This window comes from Columba livia, chromosome Z (genome assembly GCF_036013475.1).
Source record: "Columba livia isolate bColLiv1 breed racing homer chromosome Z, bColLiv1.pat.W.v2, whole genome shotgun sequence".
Classification (NCBI taxonomy): domain Eukaryota; kingdom Metazoa; phylum Chordata; class Aves; order Columbiformes; family Columbidae; genus Columba; species Columba livia.
Window position 1 is genome coordinate 32,125,371 of NC_088642.1, and position 23,465 is coordinate 32,148,835.

Sequence of the window (23,465 nt, forward strand, 5' to 3'; positions counted from 1 at the left end):
GAGTAGGCATCCAAGAGATTAAAAGTTAAATTTCCACAGGCATATTGTGCAATCCCACACCATTACCAAGGTCATCATAATTAACCTTCATATAATCACAATCTTGGGTAAGCTTCACAGGCAGATTAAAGAAATAAATAATTGGAAAAAAATGTTACTGAGACACTTCTTCAAGTTACTTAACAATTACAAAAAACTCATATTTCAAAAAACAGTTAAGAATTTGTCCACAGTATTCTTTTTGATGTAACTGACTTAGTGAAAGTTTAGAGGACAGATATATCCATAAAGTGAAGAGGCTTCCTGTTGCAGGATTATTCCCTGTGATAGTAGCAGGGGTTTGAGCTTGTGTACATCAGGAGGAGAAGCAGTGTTATTAGTTAATATTCTGTCTGAAGATAGATGTTCATTTACATAGAGGACCGATGTTCTTTTTTTATGTATATGAAGAAACTTAACTTATAGTTACTTCTGTCCTGTGTCCTTGTTGAAGATGTAAACTGTGCTAGCAGTCAGTGTCTAGACCCTCATCTTTTTCTGTGTTATAATGGAACTTGATTATGCCTTTGGAAATTAATGTAATCTCTGTTAATACCGAGGTAAATTTTAAACCTCTAGTCCCACAGATAATTAAAAAGTGCTATATTTGACACACAGGAAGCTTCAGGTTACTGACACAAAGACTGATATCCCCACTTCCTCCCAAGTTGAAAGAAAATTGACTTGGTTTAAATTTTTTTGGTGTGAAAGCCAGCACAGCCTGATTTGTGGAGAGTTACTTTGTGATCCTACTGTACATTAAGGTTCACACTTTCACCAATAAGGTTTGTTAAAATGAAACCTAGTTTTGCACAGAATAACCACCAGATGGCATTCTAAAAATGTGATCAGGTATCTGGATATTACTGTGCTAATACCTTCCTGGCTTTGGTATTGTTGCTGAAACATTCTTTTTACACTGATATGTTGAACTGACTTAATTACACAGATTTCTGAGGTCAACTACCTTGAATTTTGTTTTGTTTTTTAATCAATGACTGGTAGAAAATTATCAGAATTTAATGCAGTAATTTGTGTTAACTTATGTGAAGTACGAATGTCTGTAGTTTTGGGGTTTTTTCCATTGCAAATAACTCTAGAAGATTTCAGCATTGTAAAAATACTTTACAGAATTTCTGTGGAAACCACAGACATGGTTAATTCCTGCAGCTTTTGCTTGCAAATTGCTTGATTCTTAATTCTGCAGCTTCCAGGCTTCCATAACTGAAATGATAGTTTTGTTTCTGGCCAAGTATGGGTCTACACTGCAGTGTACTTTCACGTTCAACTGGTGATAACTTTCAGTTACATGACTTATGCGTATTCTTTGTCTTGATATCTTTTTGTGCAGAAAACTACCTTTACTTACTACAGATGAGACAGGCAGAGACAAACTCTTCTACTTAAGCAGAAACTGCAACTAATTTCAAATGAATTTATTAAAGTATTTGTTATCTAGCCGTTTTTTCACTGTACAAGAGCAGGTAGATGTTTAACTTCTAGTGGAATTAAAGCTGTCGGTTCTCTGAGCTGTGGGGTTTTTTTGTAATCTAAGGATGGCTTACCACACATGATATTGTAAGTGACTTCTTATACTGTGGATAACTGGAAAGTTACTCTTAACATTTAGAAAAGCAAGACTAATGAAGTTCATGGTGTATCTTAGAACAAAGTCAGCAGCAATACCTGCATTCAACAGATATTTGTTAAAAAGATTTAAAACTGTAGGTACAACTTTAACATTCTCTTGTTACAGATACATGTTGATTTATAGCAAGCTGTTAGTTAAATAGCTTCCCAATGACAAGTTATGTGTTAAAGTCAGAAAAATTATTGTAGATGTGTAAATCAATCCCTAAGTTAAAACATTATACATGGGAGAACATGTTTGGGCTCTTGCGTAGTCAGCTGTTAGTGTCTGAACTTACATGGAAGCTTTTTAAACTTCAACTTTGCTGTTTCGTGTGTGTCTTACATTTTACTTTCTTTGTTTTTAAGACTGTTTTCATTAAAATAAAATTCTGTTGCTGTTTATAGGTCAGGCAACAGAGTAGCAGAGCTTTCATATGCTATCACTTTGGAAGACTATGGGCTTGTGAAAATGCAAGAAGTTCTGGTGTCAGATTCTTCTCAAGTAAATGTTACATAAATCTTACCCTTTTCCTTTGAACACTGTGAAAAGTTACATTTCCTGTTAAAAATCTACTGTTATTGTATCAGTGTGCAGGTGCTGGTCAACAACGGCATGTCCCTCCCATTCAGCCTCGTTGTGCCCCAGAAAACCATCCAGAACCTCGAGAAACTCTTGAATACAAAGCAGCATTGGAGTTAGAAATGTGGAAGGAAATGCAGGAGGACATTTTTGAAAATCAGGTTTTTAGTCTTTCTGTCTGTTTTCTAAACTGCGTGACTACCAGCTGAGTTGATCAGAGAAATATTAACTGCATTGTTCTTAAACTTTGCCAGTGTTTCAAACTAAATTTTACTCATATAGAATATTGAAACTTCAGATGTACACAAATATCCTCCATACTCTTATGAAATAAGTTTAACAAGTTTAATTCTTTTCTGTACGGTGACTGAAGTAGTGAAATACAGAATACTCCATAATTTCTCCTTACTTTTAATGAAGAACAGTTGATACTTGAGGTTCAGATTATTGATGTTAAATATTGACACTGCATTTATTTTCAGTCAAAATCCGTTACTGTTTCTACTCTTGGAGTCATTCTACTGTTGAAGTCATGTTAAGTGTTTGTAGAGTTGCATGCTTCTTTTCAAGAGATACTGAGAATCTTGTATTTACTTGTTACAATATTTTTCTCAAACTTGGGCTACCTTTTCATTTTGTGCTCAAGGGTAAGACATTTCTTTCACTGTCAGATTCTTAGCTTGAGTTATATGAATCAGTGTACAATACTTAGTTTTTAATTATTTTGCTTCAAGACTTAGTTCTGCCAGTGTTCTCTCCTTTAAAGTTGCACTTCCAACAATATTGATTTGGTTTTCTGGTTTGGGTTTTTTGTTTGTTTTTTTGGTTTGGGTTTTTTTTTTTAAGCTTAAAAAGAAGGAAATGGCTCATATGCAAGCACTTGCGGAAGAATGGAAGAAAAGAGATAGAGAGAGAGAAGCATTAGTGCAGAAAAAGGTAAAACTCATTCTTACACTTGCTGAAAATCTCATTATAAATCTTATGAAGTATTTTTCAAATTTTATAGTGATATAACTATTAAATAGAACAAGGGGCCTGTGGTTAGTCTTCACACCTGCTGGTGTGCATATATCTAGTCTAAAGCAGTACAAAAAAAATAAAAGTAGCCTTTAATCCTGGAGTACTTGTTAGAAATCCTTTAAATTAGTTTGCTGTCTTTGATAGCTTTTTAACTTTGTCTTTCATTTGCTTAGTCAAAAAGCACTTCTACAGCCCAGCTGTGCATGGTAACCTGTTAAGTCTTCATTATGCTAGAAAGAAAGGCTCTCCATCATTAATTCTTCATTAAGAGCTGGAGTTTTGTTTTATATGTCAAGTTCCAAACAAAAATTGTCAGTATTTTATACAATTGCAAGAGTAAATTCTTTGCCTGCCTAAAACATTATTTCTGTTTCAAGAGAAACCCAAGCCTTTGTTCTTTTAGGTAACAGAATATACTGTTTTGGAAGAACAACTTCAGAAAACTCTGAGAGATCTGGATAAGCGAGAAAGACAGCTTTTTAATGCTGAATCAGAGGTAAAAAGTGGTCATTTTAAACACAGAAATAACTCATGCTGTTTCTAAGGTTTGAGATTTCATAGAGACAGTTTCGACCTGTGTGTAAGAACTGAAATAACTTAATCCATAGTGGTACATAGAGGAGCACTAAGAATTTAAGCTAAGTTTCATTACAGCTATACTTTTTTGCTGAAATACAAATTCAGTGAACTTTTAAATAGGTTACTAAAATTACAGAACTGTACATGTTCTATTCTTAACAGAACTAGTATTGGTGTAGACATTTATATAACACTAGCATATCTCCGTTTTAAGTTTAGTGCTGTCAGGTGAACACTGTACTTGTTTACAAGAATGCCTTACTTCAAACAGTAATTACTAGATTAACTGTTGAAATAGGAGGTGACAAGGATTGCAGAGGGAAGACTGCAGATGTACAGGTTTTGTTATCCAGCAATTTGGTAGAGTTTTTCGTTTTTGTTTTTGTTTTTTTTAAGGTGACAGGGCCAAAGAAGATGTAGGAGAAACTAGTAGGTACCACTGTTTCTAGGACTCGCTGAACACCCTCAAGATGAGGAAGTGGGGTGTGGCTCCTCAGGGAAGCTAGTTGTATGAAAAGAGAACATAAACTGCCCATTTTTGTACTTTGGAACGAATTCAATACATTAGAGTGAGCATTAAATCTCACAGTGATTTAGCAGTGCAACAGCTCAGATTAATCTTTTTATCACATTGGTTCCTCCTGTGGTTGTGAAAAAAGTTAAGAAAGTTCCCAACACAGGGACTGGTTGAGCCTGTGTCTTGGTCTGTGCTCAGGCTGTCTGTACCACTCAAGATGCAGTTTGTGCTGCAAATAGTGTCTGACTTTACCTTTAACATCTATGCAAAACATCTGGTGATTAAGTTTGGCCAAATGCATTTCAGTCTGAGTAAAAGTATTTATTTTGACTCTCATACATGTTTGTCTCAAAAACTTTCTGTAAATTTAGCGACATACTGACTTCAGGGTTTAGAGATAACAAAAATCAGTGGATTCCAAAAGTGTCTAGACAAAATGATGTAGGATTCATTTTGCAATTACACAGTTTGAGAAATGGGCTGTTGGGGGAAGTTTCTGTTCAGCTAGCAGTTATCTGGGCCAGTGAAGTCTTTCTAAAAAGTTTGAGTATGTCAAGGACTTGTGTTCCTGTTTAGTTCAATCAGAAATTCTTTCAATATGCTCAGTTTGAAGAATGCAGTCTTGTAGATCATAAGACATCTTGGCTGTAGCTGTGACTTCACTGTTTCTGCAGTAAAGGGGTATATTTAGATTTTCATTTGTGGTAGAAAGGTGGATATATTGCCTTTATCACTCCCATATAAGAAAGGACAGTTGAGATACAGATTGACATTTTTACGTTAGTCAAGGAAGGCTATATTTGTAGCCAAAATACAGTGGTTTTCAGGTCATTAGTTAAAGTGAAAGGCAATAAAAGAGTACATGGCAAACATATATATAACAATTTTTTTTCTGTCATGAACAGTAGTAACAGCTGTAAGAAAGGCTCTTAGAATAAAGCTTTTGCACCTATGGTTTAATATAAATGTCTCATTTTTAAGCTTCAAAGAGTAAAGAAGGAGTTGCAAGCAGAGCATGAACGAAATCTGCAGGAGCTACAGGATTCTGTGCGGCGAGCCAGAGAAGAATGTGCACACCAGGTTGAGCTAGAAAGGTCAAAAATCAAACAGCTGGAAGAAGGCAAGCTTCACTTACAGCAGCAGGTAAGTACACTTAAATGTTCTGCCTCAATTATTTACTTATTGAAGTAAGCATTTTTTAAAAATTAGTATACTAAATTGAGCAATGAGTTTGAGGCAAGTCTATTCTGGCAACTTTGTAATAAACATTTTATCTCTGTGGTTCAGTGGGCTACCTGCTGGGATCCATCTCTGTCAGTCTTGCTCAGTAGTAGGGCCAATTTTCAATGCAGTGGTAATATATTATTTTTTTAACACTGAAAATCAATCTGCAATTACAAGTATACACTACATATAGAACCTGAACAGCAGTATGTATTTCAGTAACTTAATGAGTTGTTAGCAATTAACATATAGCAAAATATTTAGGTAGCTTGCCTATGCAGCTTGTTTTATTCTTTCAATTACAAAAGGGTATTTTTGTATCTTTATTGGGGTGGGGGAGGAATTATCTTGTTATTGTGATATTCTATTCTGAAAGTAGTAGTTTCAATAAACTGAGAAAATTTCAACTTTCGTTTTGTAAGCTAGCTTTTGCACTAATGACAAGGTTAGTCTAGCTATTTTTCTTGACTGTTAAAACATACTGTAAAATTTTAAAAGTTAGTAGTAGCTTTTTTGAGCAGTTACAATATTAGAGATTTCATTTGTTGTTAAGTAAATTACATCTTAATGTGTGAATGTTTTTCAAAGTACTTGGTTTATGTAGATGAATTACTTCGGTGTGTTTCATTTCTGATATCTGATAGTAATAATCCCAAAACAGCTCTGACTGTTGAAGAACTGTATCAGCCAAATGCATATTTTTGTATTAGGAAGAGTCATACTAGGGTATTGTGGGTTATTAGTTCAATGTTAAATACTGGTATTAACCTACTTTTCATGTCAGCATATGTTGATTACAGTACTTTTTAAATATAGCTAATACAAAAAGTGCTGCAAATCTTGGATATTCTACTGAACAATCATTGAGATTAGCAGTTTCAAACTGCAGAATGCAATCCACTTCAAAGTAGTAAGTGGATCACTTCTGTGTTGTACATGTGGGGAAGCTACCAGTTTTGTACTGGTTCAGACAAAATAACCAATAGTTCTTCAGGCTCAGAAAACCCAATGCCACCACATAGGAGTCATCTTTCAAATTCATTCTTTTGACTCCCTCTTGTTAGCTAGATTTTTTGTATTCAAAGCAGACATATTGTATCAGACCAATGATCTGGTTAGCTCCACATTCTGTTGCAGCAATGGTTGCATTTAGGGGGCAAGAAGATAAAGTTAAACAATGAGGAAAACAGTTTTGGTATATCCACTAATATCATGAGGAGTTACATATATGCTTAACCAGAGGAAGCATTTCATATTTACTAGGCATTAGTGAAAGCATTCTTCATGAACTCATCTGATCCCTTTTGAAAAGTATTTCTATTTCTAACATTGCAACATCCTGTGTCAGTGAGTTCTGAGATTCAGTTTTGTTGTATGTTTAAAAACTCTTGTTCATTTTAAGCTTGTTGCTTAGTAATTGTGAAGAATCCTTTAGTACCTGTGCTGCATGCCATTCCTGATTGCTCAGGTGTCTGTCATAGTCCCTCCTCCAAACACAAGCCCTGCTATATTTTGTTTTGCTTTGTATGAAGGCCATTATTCCAGCTGATTATCCTAGCTGTCTTTCTCTCTGTTGTTCCTGCTATTGTGAATCTCGTGCTTCAATATGAGGTGATCATTGCTCCCTATTCTGCACAAGACAAGCTTTTTTTCTCTTGCGTTGCTGGGCAGGGTTTTGTTTGTTTGCTGAGGAGCCTTGCCGTAGCATGGTTCCCTTGGTAATGTCCACAAGCAGAAAATTTCTGTTTCTACTAGTTCTGATGGACCTCTTTTTTTTTTACCTTTTTGGGTGTGGGTGTTTGGTTGGTTTTGGTTTGTGTATGTGTTTTGTTGTTTTTGTTCTTTAACAGGAGTAAATTACAATAGTTCTAAACAATATCTTTTAATTTATTCCTTACCTTTTAAGATGATGTGTCCATACACTACTTTCACTCTTGAATTGTAGAATTCTCTAAATGTCTAACCTGTCTGGAGGTAAGCCAGACTATGTGCAAGACAAGACCCTTGAAGCATCCACCTCAAAGAATATCACTCTTACTTCCTGAATAAGGAAGCTGTGCTTTATTTGTATTATATATGTGGTTCCCTAACAGTCCACAACCTGAGGTCTCATGAGAAATTCAATTTTTGAAAGTGTTTTCAGAACCAAACAAGAAATTAAACATGATTGTAGAAGTTCTAGAGAGGCCTGGCATTTTTCATAGCTAAAGTAGTTAGTTACTGTCTTTGGCATCGTGTCTGTATGTCTGCTTTAAAAAGAAATGGGTAAAAATTGAAAGGTGATGGACAATAGTGTCATGTCGTTTGTCTAAGTTGGCTATTGCGGTTATATGCGAAAAGTGAGTTGTGTTTTTGTATGGCTCCTTAGTATGGTGTTTGCTTTCTTACATCAGTTCTTTAAAAACAATATTTGTAAAAAGCAAAATTTTGGAACAAAAATAAAGGTGACCCAATTAGGAGATCCAAATAATTAAAATATTTATGTACTGATAGAAGAAGTTGTGGGCTTTGAAACATAAGTTAATTATCTGAAGCATTTTCATCCAGTATTATAAACTGCTGGATACAATACATGGAAATACTTGCATTAACTAGTTGGACATAAATACAAGTGGAACATTTGGGATCATATTCTGTGATGGAATGCATGAGTTCCATAGGTGTATTATGGTATTTATAGTTGAATAATATTTAATAGAAGCAGAACATATGTTACTCTTAGAAAATATCTTATTAGAAATTTGTAGTATTTTCATATGGTATGATGAAAAGATCCTGTTAAACATTTGATTTACTTAAATACTTTGCTACAAAGAAACTATGTATTGGCATTGGTTTTCAAATTACCCGTTTTAAGAGGAAAAGCAAAGCTTTCATTATAAAATCTTCATGAAACGATGAAATTACACAGTGAGGGCAGAGGTACATAGCATTAAGTCATTAGTCACTGAAGTCTTTCTACTTCAGCCTTTCTTCTAAATCATTATTTGGCTGTACAAAGTATTAGTAGTTTCCTCTTCCAGACATTCCTAAATAAGTTATGCTGGTAAAACTGAGTAAGTAAAAAAAATTCATGTAGTATATAAAACTGTTGGCTTTGTTTAAAAGATGTGTGTAAATTTAAATAGTTTTGTTTTCTGGGTTTCTTCTGCAAGTCATTTTAGAAATGTGAACAGTAATGTTTATAAATCTCGATCTTCTGTATATGAGGGCAAACTTGTTTTTTCTTTCCAGTACTGAGCAATGATTCTCTTTAAAATTTCTCCTATTAAAACATTGCTGTATGCCATCATCAAGAAATCATTAATTCCAAATGTGTAGTTTTCAGTGTCTGTTCTATATCAGATAATTGACAGTAAGATGTTTGTTCCAGGGACTAAAGAGTAACTGAAGTTCCATAACCTAATTCCTTGTCTGTGAATGGGTTTTTCTGCTAACTTGCATTATATCTCTATCTTTAATGTAGCTTTATGAAGCAGAAACTAAACATAAAACTTTGGAGAAGGAGTTCCAACAATACAAAGAACAGCAAAGTAGTAAACCAGAAATCCAGCTACAGTCGGAAATAAATCTTCTCACTTTAGAAAAGGTATCTTGGATTTTTCTAGTCTTTGAAAACTGTTACAATTGTCTGTTCACTGATACAGAAGTTGTAGAATAACATTGCATGATAAACTGGTTAATTTCTCCACTTTGTTTTACTTTTTTCAACAATTTCTTCAGACTTCAAATATTCAGACACAAATAAGGCCAACAGTAGGCTTATTTTTATAGAGTAAGCAGAAATGTTAGAGGCTTATGCGGGGAGAAACCTAACCTATATCTTTAAATTGCTTCCACCTTGACTTATCCTGAGAACTATGAGCATTCTGTTTATAGAGCTAAATAAAGATGAGGATTTTTTTGTGAGGATTGATTTAGACTGGTATTCCATTATCTGCTTTGTTTGGGTTTTTTATGAAATATTTCTGAAAAGAGATTGTGTTCTTATCATTGGGATGAAATCACTGTCATAAGTTCATTTCTTACAAATAGTATGTGCCTTCTGTGGAGGATATTTTGCTTAATTAAAACCACAGATATGGACATTTAACGTTCAGAATTATTGTGAGACATGAGGCAAATTATTGACTGAATAAGCTGGAAAAACATGAACCAGTCATCTTGGCATGAAATACTGTCTGCATGTTACTGTATGCTTGAATAGCTTCTAATAATGCAAGCAAATAATTCAAAATATGCTTCTGTTTCTACAGACTTTTAAAACTCTTAGCCTAAATATTTTTTTATTTTTGTTACATTTTAAAAAAGTCTGTGCTTTAAGATCTCCACAAATGTAATAGTAAATATTTTTTTATCTGATTAAAAGAAAACATCACTGCCTCTGAGTTATTAAGAATGCTTACTGTGTTCTGTGTGCTTCATAACCATTTTCATTTGCCTTTTAATACTGATTTTTTTTTTGCACAGAATGCAATGTATTTTTAGTGTGTAACATTTTTAAAAAATATTTATGTCGATAGTAAGATCAAAGACTCAGACCAGATACAGTTTTAAAAGAATGATTTGAACAACTGTCTATTTCTGCGAAATAGTGTAGCACATATCTTCCATCAGCTTCAGGAAAGAAAAAATCTACACACCTTTTAAAGGCAAGATTTATCCATCAGTGTTTCTGTTAAATTAGTGTTTATAATCTTGCTTTGAAAAAAAAAAAGGGGGGGGGGGAAAGGAGTTGCTAATTTGAGAATCTTAAATTTAAAGGTTATGTCAGCAGATTTAGTGCTAAAAACTTATCTTTTTCTTTTTGTATAGATGACTATCCAATAAAAATAAGGCTATATTTTAAACAAGAAAATGTTCATGTGCCATAATATTTATGTTATCTTATATGACAGCTTTGGATGATGTTGTATGCTGTGCTACATAAACACATTTCTTAAACCAGACCCTTTGTATATATATATCTTTCAGTTATTATTACTGCTGTTATTGCTTCAGCTGATATGATTTTAATTGCTTTTAGGTTGAACTTGAAAGAAAGTTAGAGTCAGCTACCAAGTCAAAGCTCCACTACAAACAACAATGGACAAGGGCTTTGAAAGAACTTGCAAGGTTAAAACAGGTATGCATGTTTTCTTTAGTCGTATGAGACAACTAAGTTAATGTAGTGGTGGAAGCTACTTGTAATTGCTGTTAATTAGTGGCAGTTTTCATTTTATTAGTGTTTGTCTTTGCAAAAGTAAAGCTTTGAGCTACACTTACTACAAAAATGAGAATAGCAAAGCTGGTTTGAGTTTGACATTGAACTTGGGAAAGACCAAGGCTCAGGTTTGCAAAGGCTGGCATAGCTAAAAGCAGGTGTGATTCAAAAAAACAAAAAGTTTATTAATCTCTTTACCAATAATGCTCAGTTGGCACTTCCGCAGAAGATATTTTGCATCTGTCCCAACCGTCTTGGTCAGTTAGTCCTAACTGTTCTGTATTTTTATTATTAAATGAATGAAGAATAGAGATGAGAAACAGATCTTAGCTTTTAGAAACAAGAGGTTAAGGTTTGAATGCTGTGAACAAAGTAAACTTCCTGAAAATTTAAACTGAAAGTGAAACTTTATTCTGCTTTTTGAAATCCTAACCTCATGCTAACATGACATGCTTTTCTCCTGCTGTGTTTTATCAGAGCTCCTGCATGTGTGCATGTGTGTATATATGTGTAGACAGTCATACACATATGAGTTGAAAGTATTCTCTTGAAACTTGCAGGCGTGGCACCTTTATTTCCTCTGAATCCATATGCCTCTGGGTGTTGTCATTGCCTATCTTTCCTGAATTATGGCAAACATTAGCTAAACTATAGTTAAGAATGAAAGCATTTCCATTGGCCTTGACAAACAAATTAGTAAACTGTTAATCCCTGTTGCTGAACAAACCTTGACACAGACATAAAACTTCAGAATTCAAGTTTAGTAAAAGGTTTTTATTACCTGTAGTCACACCTACTTCCTGCTTGAGGAAAAGTCTTCTAAGGATTATGGTTTCTACTTCCTTTCTGCTAGTAGTGAACTGAGTCTTTGGAGAGTAAAAGGCTAAGTTGACCGTCTTCTAATTGATAATTACCTTTTTAAATCTATATTTCTCTTTCAAGAGAGTGAATGTGCTGTGTAATTACTATTAATAATCAAAAACTCGTCTTTATTTGCTGTCTTCAAATCTGTCCTTTTTTGCCTAGTAATAAAAGTAGTAATGAATTCTCATCTTGAATTTCTAAAACATCTGTGCTCGAAAGGTGATAGGAGAAAAAATAGAAATCTTACCTCTGATTAAGATTTCTTGAGCAGCCATGAAATGTTCAGGATAATTTTCCTTACTGCCATATTTAAAAATTCCTCTAGAATGAGAGAATGTTACCTGCCAGATTAACACTAGTGGATATCAATATCAGATTTGTATTATAAACTTCATCACCGTAGACCTCACAATCTGAATTTATTAACATGTATAGATGGTTTAAACTGACCCTCTTGTTGAAAATCTGAGCCATAAAACTGGCCTCTACAGTGAATTATCCTATGTAAAACTTTACTACAGAACAAACCCTTTCAAAGTAGTTTCTTCTGGTTTTTGTACTCCTGTGCTTCATCTTGTACTTAGGCAATTGATAAAGGATTTAAGTGACTTTAAAGAGCCAAATAAAAGTTGAAGCAGAGCTGATCAAAAATCATTTACTGTGTTTTAAATATAAATTTGGAAACTGTTGCTTCAGGAATTCTAGATTTGCTTTAGTTCAGATCATTTGTGCAATTGTGCATAGTTTGACCGATTTCTTGTTTAAGTTGGATTAGTACCATGTTAATTTTGCATTGCCTCTGGTGAATAGCCACAGGGCTGTAATCTGTGCCAGTAATTTGTCACACCAAAGCTCTCTAGAGAACTATACAAAACATTTGTGTAGTGAGGATTAGACGCTGAAAGCCATATCTTAGATTGTTAATAAATGTTAATGACAAAACCCAGCTGGTAAGTCTTGGAAATGAGATCTAATGCTTTGTGCCCATTGCCAAAAAAATGTTTAAACAGAGATTTCCATTACTCAAAGGTGACCTAGTACAGTCAATTTGTGAATTAAAGAAGCATAATCTACAGGCTAAGCATTTACTAAAATGCTGTTCTGATTTGCAGCCATAAAAGTCAATGTTTCCTTAATTAAAATTTCCTTTTAGTTTGGAGCTAGTTCTTAGCACACATCTGTGATGGCTTTATATTTTGTAGAGTATGAGATAGGGAGTACATAACATAGAGGAGTATGGGACTGTCCATAGAAAATGCTCTAAACTTCTCCATGTCTAGGATTTTGAATGCTAATCACAGTGCCAGTGGTAACCAAAAAAATGAGGGCACATGCTTACCTTTGTTTAACAGAAGTTAATTGAATTCAAACACAGTTTGCAAAGCTGAGTGAAAATAGACTTTAAGTATCTACCTTTTCTTCCCTCTTTGTTACTCAGTGCAAGTCTCTATTGATACTTTATTATTCAGCTTTAGGAAGACAAAAGTGTTAACAAGTGAACTGCCTTTCAAAGTTTTCTGATTGGGAGATCTCAATACTACAAAAATGAGACTTCTATAGTTTTGATGTATGTGAGCATTATTTCTGAGAACAATCAATTTACACAAAATTGCACGCATGCTTACAGAGATCTTGGATCCTAAATTGAGTTCCCGAGTGCAAGAAACAACATATCAGAACAAAAATCAAAGCTGGCAGAAGTGTAATTTTCAGCAATTGATTGTCTGTGTTATAATCTATAAATTGAAACTTTCTAAATTTACCTGCGTATATTATTTAGTGTTCTGGGAGACATAAATTTGTAAGTTTTTTTTAATGTGTTTGTGCCCTACGGATCTATTAAACCAGCACTGTTGCATTTGTTTAAAACAGAGACTGTATTGGCTGGTTGACATTCACTCTGTCTTGTCCAGTGTCTTGCTTATCCACTCAGTAATTAATTTGATTAATTTGTAAGTAATTTAGACAAGGATGGGATGTAAATCTTTGGTTAAAAAAAAAAAAAAGCACAAAAGGAAAAAACCCCACAGTTGTAGGTCCAAGTCTTGGTTAAAAACTGTGTCTTGAAACCATCCAGGCCCTCCTACTGACTTGTCAGCTCTGGGTTATTTTCAGAAAACTTTACTTGAGTTCCTTAGCTTCAATCATAAGTTTTTCCCACAGACTTGCATGGTATGTGTGAGTGGGAGAGTGAATAGTGGCTGCTATTTAGCCATTGTTTAGTCTAGTGTATGTATGTTTACATCTCCCTTTTGGATTTATAGGCAGCCACGGCAAAATAAAGATTGTGCTTCCTTGATTGAAGAGCCTCTTAACTAAAGCACCTGGTGACATACAGGGATTCTTTTATGATCTGATTATAATTGAAATTTTGAAGTTTTTGTTATTATTGGTGAATTTTTGTTTAATGATGATAGTCCTGTAGTACTGTAGCTGTCAAAACATGACTGAAGTTCCTACCATGCAAACTCCTGGAACAGTATTCCATGTCTCAAGCACTACATTAGAGATGCAAGCTGATGAAGAAAAGTACTAAAACATTGAAGTAAATTATCTTATAGCTGGTGTGTAGCTTTGTTTGGATTGGCTTTGTTTTGTTTAAGGAGATGTAACAGAAGGATGGCAAAATATCAAATTAGAGACAGGAATATTGGTGATAAGCTTTACCAAGGGGGGAAGAGGAAAGAAAGTGAGCAAAAGTAATAGTGTGACAAGCAGGGCTAAGTAAGTAGTGGAGAAGAAGGTACCTGGGCCAACTACAAGTATATTTGAAAAAGTAGTTTTCCAAGTAGTTTGCACATGATACTCTTGGTTCATCTTTGGCTGCTTACTGTAGGATAATTGCTGATAGTGGCGATGCAAAAATAATGGGTCTTACCTTCTATCCCTAAAGTTGCCTTTAGTCCACCAGCTGATGATTCTGGAGTGTTCTCTTATCTGAAACTTAAAAATGCAGATTTCTAAAAATTTAGAATTTAAAATTCTAACAATTCTCAAAACATCTTAAGTGGCTACAATAGGCAGTTGGAAATTAATCTGGAATGTTGCTTATTTCAGGATATATTATAGGAGCATATTATCTCTGGAAATGTAAAGCAAAGCCTTGGTTAAGAATTTTAAGCATGTGAGTATTTATGTTCAAACTTTGTATTCAAATATAAATTAGTTTTCAAGTTTGAGCATGAAATGAAGATCTTACAAGTAGCTTTAGAAATGTTGGACTGATTGATTAGTACCACAAATATGCGGAAGTGCTTTATTAATATTGTTTTTTCATTTTGGAAGAACTCACAGTAAATTCTGCTAAATTTCAGGTACTACTATACAGTAGAGTTTCATTCTGTCTCTGGTTTAAAAAACAAAAGTGTTTGCCCAATGAATTATTTAACTCTGATGGGAAAAGTGGGTTTAATAACTGAATGTCTGATACAGTGACACCAGTTTATCATTCATGACTGTGAATAAGAAATCCTTCCTTCTATCTCATTGTAACAAAACACAGTCTGTTTGTGGTCCCTCAACCTATCGTAACAAAATTGTATATAAATTAATTCAAAATCAGCATCCCTCACTTCTTACCAAACAACTGTTTTAAATTCTTTGCCATCCTCTTGTCTTGATGGATTTTTAGGAAATGGATTCCTGGTGCTCTGCTATGAATGCTGCATGTATAGAGCAAGTTTGCTGTTATGCACCCTACAAATTGTTATGACAGACCTTTAAAGGAGTAAAAGACTGATGTTGGGAAAGACATTTGAAAATTACTGAGTAAAAAGTGTATAACTTAAGTAACACACAGCATCCATCATAAATGAATCTGCAAAATCCATTCTCACTTGCTTTTGTGTCTTTTTTCCAAGTTGGACTGTCTTAAACTGAATGCTGGGGAAGTCTTGCTTCAGAAAGTGTGGGGTTCGGTTTGTTTTGTTTTAATATTAACTTAATATAATTGTGCTTAAATGTCATTATTCAGGGTAATGACATGGCACACTAAAGAAATTCTTGACTTTCACTGTTACAGAGCTAAAATTAATCTTGTCATTTCCCTCTACCCCTCCCAAACAAGGAAATGCCAAATATTTGTCATGTTTACATCACTGTTATATTAGTGATAAAGATAAATTTCTATTCACATTTATCTGAAAGCAAGTCCTACATTGTACTGGGGACTGAGGTACTGATAAGCTTTTCTTCTCTGTGGTGAAAAGGAGAATTTAGGACTTTCTTTATGCAGACTTACTGCCATGCAAATCTAGGGCTATTATCCTAAGCAACAAGCATGTTCACTAGTGGCCCTGATTTTTATTTTTTTAAATACAATTTTCCCAGTGGAAAACATCAAAAGGAACAGGAACGGAGCAAGGGATTCTTCAGGAAAGCCTTGCTTTTCCTATACCTCTCCTTGGCTTTTGCATCATTTTCTCTTTTGTCCTTGCCTTGGTTTTAATAAACATCACTGAAGATGTTTCTGTAATTAACTCATTCAGTGTGGGCATAAAGGACCAAGGTATTAAATGAGAAGCCTTCTGATCAGTAGAAAAGCACTAGGAATATTGTCTTCTTCCAGGTCTGATTGAGCTTTGGGCTTTGTTCTATTAACCTTCAGTATATGTACTTCTTATGTATACTGCTTTGAGTTTAAAATGCATTTTTTGCTATCATATTGCCACTGTGAGCACGCTGCTGAACAGCAGAAACCTCCGGATCAATTAACTGCCCTGCCTCAATTAGTAATGTGTCAACTTGTCACGAAACTTGTAGTCCCACATGCTTCTTGTGGCCCCCTCACAGTTATCTTTCCTCTGAAACTGCAACTGTAAGAACACTTGCAAAATCTTTCCATGTAGATCTGAGTAATACTCCCCAGACCGAAAGACTGCATGAAGGACTTCTATTCAATGTAGTCACAGCTGTTTGATGATTTGTGTGTATTGTCTTAGATTATAATCTGTTTCATTAGTAGGTGGGGATGTGATTTTCTGCTGACATAAAATCTTGCTGTGCTCGTAATAAGAGACACTGTGCTCTGCATTAATTTACCAGTATTTTGGTTTTAGGTGATGTCTGCTCAATGTACCTTCAAAAAAAATTATTTTGTAGAATTACTGAGATACAAAAAATTTGACAAATTTACATTAATGCCCCAGATTTCCATGCCACTAGTCCTAGTCTAAAATGGGACAATTAGAGCATGAATAAACTGAACTGCAAGAGCAAGGAGACTTTTTTCCAAAATGAATACTGTTCTTACAGTCTACAAAAAAGCACTGGGCTGATGCTAATTGTATCTGCAAATCAGTGTAGGTAGCAAGTCTAGCAGCCATTATCTCATTTTTTTTCTCCTTTTTAGAAGTCCTCACTTCTGTTAAAGATCTGGATTTTTGACATCACCTAAGAGGAAGATGTCAGCCTCATTCTCCACAGTAGTGATTTTTTTTTTCCTACAGGTGACACAGTTTGCTTGTAAATTGCATTCTTATAATTTATTGTGTGGTCTCCAAGATTCTTACCTCTTTTGGATAATACAAAACCAGATTGTAGTAGACAAATTAATTCCAAAACCAGAACTTGAATACACAGGATGTGCTGTATCTACTATGGGGATACGTATAGGAAGTTTGTTTAGACTTGTAGTGTAATCAGGAACAGTAGCTAATTACAAGACTGAATTACTGGATTCTTTACCTGTAGGGACAAACAAGTGGAAATTTCTAGACTTGTTTTACATCTACAGGGCAACAACTGCTCTACCGAGGCTAAAATAGAACTTTTTCAAATGAGATTTAACATACTGGAAATTTTAGGTTACATGTTTCTCTTAACCTATTAATCTCAACTTTTTTTTTTTTTCTGAAAAACAGCAGTATTTTAACTTGTTTCATTTAGCAAAGCAGACAACTTGAATACAACTATCAAAATAGTTAAGATAATTATATTTCTCCTCATAACCCACTGTATGCTTGGAATTTGGCTCTGCTGTCTGGATGCTGCTGCCTATCCAGCTGTTTGGAAACCAGATAATATCATAGTGGTATTTGCTGGGACTTTAAAAAAAAGGCGTCCTCTGTCTTTTCTTTGTTAAATACTTCAACAATAATGCTTGATTTGTAGCAGTTTTAAAAATGCAAATATCTATCTTAATTAAAAACATTTGATGATTGAGAAGTTCCTAATATATTTGGTATATTGCTTAAGTGTTTAATTTTCATTCTTTTAATAACTTGAATCATGTCTCTAGTTGGAATTTACCTAGTTTTAGCTTTCAGACCCTGCTTTCGATTGAGTAGGAAAAACAAACAAACAAAAATCTAGCCAGCTGATGTGAAATATCAGTCTAGCCTATACATAGGTCAGCAGTAGATGCCTAAGATCTTGAAACCCAGCTTGGATACCTTTGAGTGTCCTCCAGTTGCTCTCAGTCAATTAGTTAAGTACCTCATGAACCAGCAGTTGCAGTCAGGGTGTTGTGTTTGACATATGTCAGTGGATGTATTCTTGGTTTATCTGTTTCCTTTTCAAATGAATTCATATTTTTGTCCCCATAATATCAGACTCCTTCACATTCACTTTTTCCCCACTGAGTAATTCTGTACTGGCAGCAGACTGCTTATTCCAGAATGACTTCCTCATTGATTAATGTATCAAAGAGTGGATTCTTCTGGAGTCCACTGTTACCTTCTTGCTCTTGTGGAAATGATCAATGGATAGCCTTTGTCTTGTCTTGTAAACCCTGTGTAATCTGAGAGGACTTCTTCTGTGACAGCTTAGTTTTGTGTTTAATTGTAGGTGATTTCTTTAGTGTTTTTGAAACCATCGTGTGGTTGGTTTGTTTTTGTTTTTAAGAATAGTTGGAAGTGTGACTTTTTTACAAAAACTGGATTAATTTTAATAGGTGTACCCATATATCCTGTTAGTTTTGGTTTTAGTTGTGGTTTCAACCAATTTGGTCATGGTGGAAGTAAGTGCTGCTGGTAGTTCCTGGATATTACTAAGGCTTCGCCGGGGAGGGGTGGGTGAAGTGGAGAAAGAGTTATACCTGCGGTGTCAACACTGATTTTAGTGGTATGTTATACCTCCTGTTAGTCTTGCAGCATTGTGTTTTAATTTCCCTAGAACTCTAAAACTCTTGGATAGGTATCAGCCAGCTGTAGTGACTTGTTACTATTTGCTGTATCTGTTTGTATATTCCTGTTCTAAAACCTATTCTGCTTCAGTCTGAGAGTCTTCAAACCTGTCTCACATAAGAAAGGGAGCCTCTCACATGGGAATGTTCTTCTGCAGTGAACTCTCGGTGGGGAAGGAAGGACTATGGGCTTATCTTCCCTGAGTGTGGGGTTTTTTTTTATGCTTCAGTCATCTATCAGCTGTGGACTCTTTGGCAGGATTCATGGTACTGGTTTCATTATTAGTATGTGTCTCTTTAACAAGTTGTTCTTCAGGCTTTCTGACCTGTCCCACTGTGGTTCTAACATTCGATTTGCCTGGTTAGTGTATTGAATTTAGTATTTTAAAAAATGTATTTGGGGCGTTACATACATGCTGTGATTTCTTGTGAGGTACTTAACTTATTGCATTGCCTGATCATATTAATAATTAGTCTTTGTTTATACAAATTCCTTGTGAAATTCAGATTTTCCTATCACTTACTGATCATCAACAGGGAGCACTTAAGATGCTGGGAACTGAGGTTCAGGAAACTGCCAGAGTAAACTCTTCAAATATTATTAGGTTGATTGTGTAATGAATACATGCACATGTATCAAACAAAACTATCTTTTTTTTTTTTTAAGCCCATAATAAATATAAGACTGATTGTATTAACAATCAAATATTTCAGATGAAAGCAATGTCAAAATTACAAAGGTAACCTTGCAGTTCGCAATATGTCTAGATTCAGGATGTTTGTGTAACCTTCTGCCTTAATTTTTAACTATTGGAAGAAATGCCATTTTAACTCGAAGTCTTCTGTCTCATTCGGAGTGTAAGGCTGACTGCATTGAGTTAGTGCACAAGGTCATATGGAAAATTACTGGGAGGAGAATGGGTATAGAGAGGACCACACTTCTCATTAAGACATTTTAAGGTCACAAATTGGTAGTGGACTCAAACCCTAGTTTTGTTATAGTGTCTGTAGAGAGCTTAGAATTCAAAAAAAACACCAGACAAAAAAACCCACACTAAACTTGTAGAATGGATAGTTTTCATTAAATCAAACAAATAGGTTACCAAAGGCTTTATATAGACCTAGGCAAATGTAAAAGGAAATGTCAGAGTTTTTATTTCAAGGCTTATTTTTTAGGTATGGAGCTGATGATGGAACCTTCCTGCAGCTATTTAGCATTTTTCTGGGATTTTTTTGTGGGTTGTTTGTTAGGGGGGTAGGGGTGTGGTTTAGTTTTAAACTTATAATTTAGAATACTGTGTAGCAGAGGAATAAATGTCAGTGTCTTGAGCAGTTCCACAAGTCTAAGTTTTATGTTTACTAGCTTAAACCAGAGTTTCTAAAAGGGTTTGTAACATTTTTGTTATTTTGCTAATGGGACTGGGTTTCAGCTGATCCAGCCTGGATGGGTTTACTGCAGTTGTGGTAGTCACTGGTCTCCTGCATTTCTACTACTGCTGGAGACTTAATTGTCATCACTTCATTCCTGAAGTTTTCCTCACGTCACTATAATTAGCACTTTCACATCTAGTCAGGTAGTCAATTGAGTTATGTTTTTACTCCTTCCCACATTAGCGTGAACAAGAAAATGCGATGGCTCATCTTAAAAAGCAGCAACAAGAGCTGGAGCACATGAGGTTGCGCTATTTGGCAGCAGAAGAAAAAGAGCTGGGGAAAACAGACCGACAAGAGCTGGACGATATCAGAAATGAACTCAACAGGTATGAAAGCATTTGTAAGATTCCTTTCCCTTCCCTCCTCCCCCATTCTTTCCTGCCATCTGCTTTAACACAAGAGAAGGTTCAGTTAAATCAAGATTGTAATTGGCTGTCAGTCCAGTGCAAGAACACAGTTGAGTGTCCTTTAGGTAAAGACTGCACGTTTATAAAATGCAACACTACTGCAGTATAAAAAAATATATTTTCAAGGCCACTGTTATATTATCATCACAGTTATATAGCACCATGCTTTTTTCTACTTAAAAGCTTCAGTTCTAAGGATAACTACTGAATTAATAAAAGAAAGAGGCAAGTTTTATTTATGTTTTTAATACATTAAAAGTTTATATCTACCTAATGTGGTCCTCCAAAAATTGTCTGTAGGGGTTCTGTATGTTGAACTCTTAAGTGCTGTTTGCACTTAAGATAGGAGCCTTGCTAGCAAGTATTATAGTTGTATGTGTATGTAGAAAAGGTATTGTTAGAGTTTAAGTATTACATTAACATTCGTTTTATTTGTTCCTCAGGGAGAGGATAGTTTGTTGCCTTTTATAGATTTATTTTACTAAGTACTTCAGTATATAAATAACCTAAAGACTTAATATGAAAACCAGTTGTTTTTAATATAGCACATCCTCTGATTCTTATTTTTGTCAACATCAGGCTAAAGCAACAAGAAGAAGAGAGAAAGCAATTGCAGGATACTAGAGATAATTCTGCTGCTCGAGTGGATAGTCTTCATTCTAGAAAAGTAAATGATAACGTGGATGATTATCTATCTCGTCTGATAGAAGAGAGGGATACACTGTTGAAAACAGGAGTATATAATCATGAAGACCATATTGTAAGTGAACTCGATCGTCAAATCAGAGAAGCTATCGCAAAAAGGAACACCACTAGATAAGAACATACAAAAAATTGTTTAAAAGGGCCAAAGTTTGAACAGTGAGTGTTTTGTTTTTTTTTTTTTTTTTAGAAACATGTATTACATTGCTAAATATGTAAGGTCATTGTATATATTTGCAGCATGTGAAGTTAAGCACGGTTGTAAGTTTTACGGGACAATGACTGGTTTTTAATGGTGGTTTTTTTAGTCATGTGTATATGTGTAAATATATTTATCTTGTGTATTTTCTTTGAAAATATTTTGTACTTCCTTTTGCATCACCCTGGCTAGGTTTATTTGTAATCTTTTTAATATTCTAACATTTTTGAGCAATACTATAATATTTTCTTTCAATTTATGAAGAGATCTCTTCAGCTATACTTGGGAAAAGTTACATAAGCTGTGTTCTCAGACAGAACTCTTAATTCTGAACCAAAGTGCAGCACTGGCAAAATATCACTTTTTTTACTAAATCACACGGTAATCAATTTTTCTTCCTCAGCTGTAGCTAATATAACTAAGCTGTGTAGTAAATAAGAGACAATGGTGGGGGGAGGAGGAGGGGAACGTCTGAATCTTATGAAAAGGAAACTGAATCAATTAAGTAACTAGACTGTTGGTACAGCATGAAAATCCCTTTGCACTAGCAGTTTTGCAGATAGGCCTGTAAGGGTGAACACAGGAGGGTACAGGCCTAGTTCAGAACTATACATACGTTCTTACTTCCATCGCTAATCACGAAAGATACTTGAATCACTAATTCAGTGAATTCATGCACTTCAAAATTCTGAACACATACATAAAACAAGAGCTTTTAAAAATAAATAAGTTCTCCTTAATTGAGACCTAACTACTTTACTGTTACTTTATAAATATTTCAAAGCATGTTACCTCATGACCACTTAAATTGTACGTGTAGGTCTTGACTGTATGAATAGAAGCGAGCTCAAGACATTGCATAAAAGAAGAGAAATCCACAATAAATTTTAGTTTGTATGTAATCACAGTTGAAGCAGTTTTGGTTTCCAGCCTTCATTTTATTTCAAATCATTTTTGGTTTACAATAATTTATGCAGATCTACCTAATATTAACTTAAAACACTGTCCTTTCAATAGGCATATTGTCTGTTCTGTAGGCAGAAACTGGACAAATTTGAAAAGTCAAACTCTGTTTGAATGTCAAGTACATAAAACATCTTATGATTGGTTAGTTTTAGAATGAACAAAGATACAAATGCAAAAATTCTTTTTTTAACATAAATTCAGTGAACTGCCATGGACATAGCTTTCCTGTTTGTACGATGTTAATTACAAAACTGACTTTGCCTCTAGATGCATTGTTTTGTTTTCCCTACCATGGCCATATATTTGTTTAGGCTTCTTGTATAAATCAAGATCATATTTTGTGCAGAATTATCAATACCAGACTTCATAAGAAACACTTTTATAGTACCTTGCACACTGTACTGTATTTTTCAACTTGGTGTGCTTAAAGACAAAGCAAACACCTTCATAAATCCATGAAAAGTCCTTCTACAGATTTTTTTTTTTCCCATCATGGTTTTGTCATATCGCTGATACATGATCGTATGTAATTATTGTAAATGAATCGAGGATATTCTGTTTTGACAGGAAGACTTGCTCATGGTGTTTTTCAACTGCTTGCTCACTTGTTAAAGTGCAATTTCTTCTTCAGACGCTGGAGGGTGCCTTAGACTTAAAGATCACAGACTGTGTTGATTAAATATTTGTAACTGGTCACTCTTTTTGAACTGGTATTCTGTGACGTTTCAGGTGTGTTGCTTTATTTAATAAAAATTCAGATTTTAAGTAGTAAGAATTTTGTGGGTGTTTTTACTACGTTTGAATATGGCAGTAATATGGCAGTGCTTGAACCCATAAAATTGACAAGTTCACTTTCAAAGTTAATTTCACTTTTTAATTTCTAATTGACATGTCCATGGCTTGTAAAGGAAATGGAAGTCACATTGCTGTGGGGTTTAAAAAGGAACTACTCGGGTGAGTTTTCTTTCTAGTAAAT

At 34.6% G+C, this 23,465-nt stretch overlaps 1 protein-coding gene across 1 annotated transcript in view; it reads left to right on the top strand.

Annotated features, from left to right (window-relative positions):
• The window catches only part of CEP120 (centrosomal protein 120), a 39,369-nt gene extending 16,105 nt beyond the window's left edge, over positions 1 to 23,264 (top strand). The window contains exons 13-21 of the mRNA XM_005506691.4: positions 2,077 to 2,173; positions 2,260 to 2,412; positions 3,098 to 3,187; positions 3,675 to 3,767; positions 5,349 to 5,510; positions 9,058 to 9,180; positions 10,618 to 10,716; positions 20,396 to 20,541; positions 21,202 to 23,264. Of these exons, the coding sequence (XP_005506748.2) occupies positions 2,077 to 2,173; positions 2,260 to 2,412; positions 3,098 to 3,187; positions 3,675 to 3,767; positions 5,349 to 5,510; positions 9,058 to 9,180; positions 10,618 to 10,716; positions 20,396 to 20,541; positions 21,202 to 21,442 (1,204 nt within the window). The 3' untranslated portion in view covers positions 21,443 to 23,264. The remainder of the gene's footprint in view (positions 1 to 2,076; positions 2,174 to 2,259; positions 2,413 to 3,097; positions 3,188 to 3,674; positions 3,768 to 5,348; positions 5,511 to 9,057; positions 9,181 to 10,617; positions 10,717 to 20,395; positions 20,542 to 21,201) is intronic.
• Positions 23,265 to 23,465: the final 201 nt, after the last annotated feature.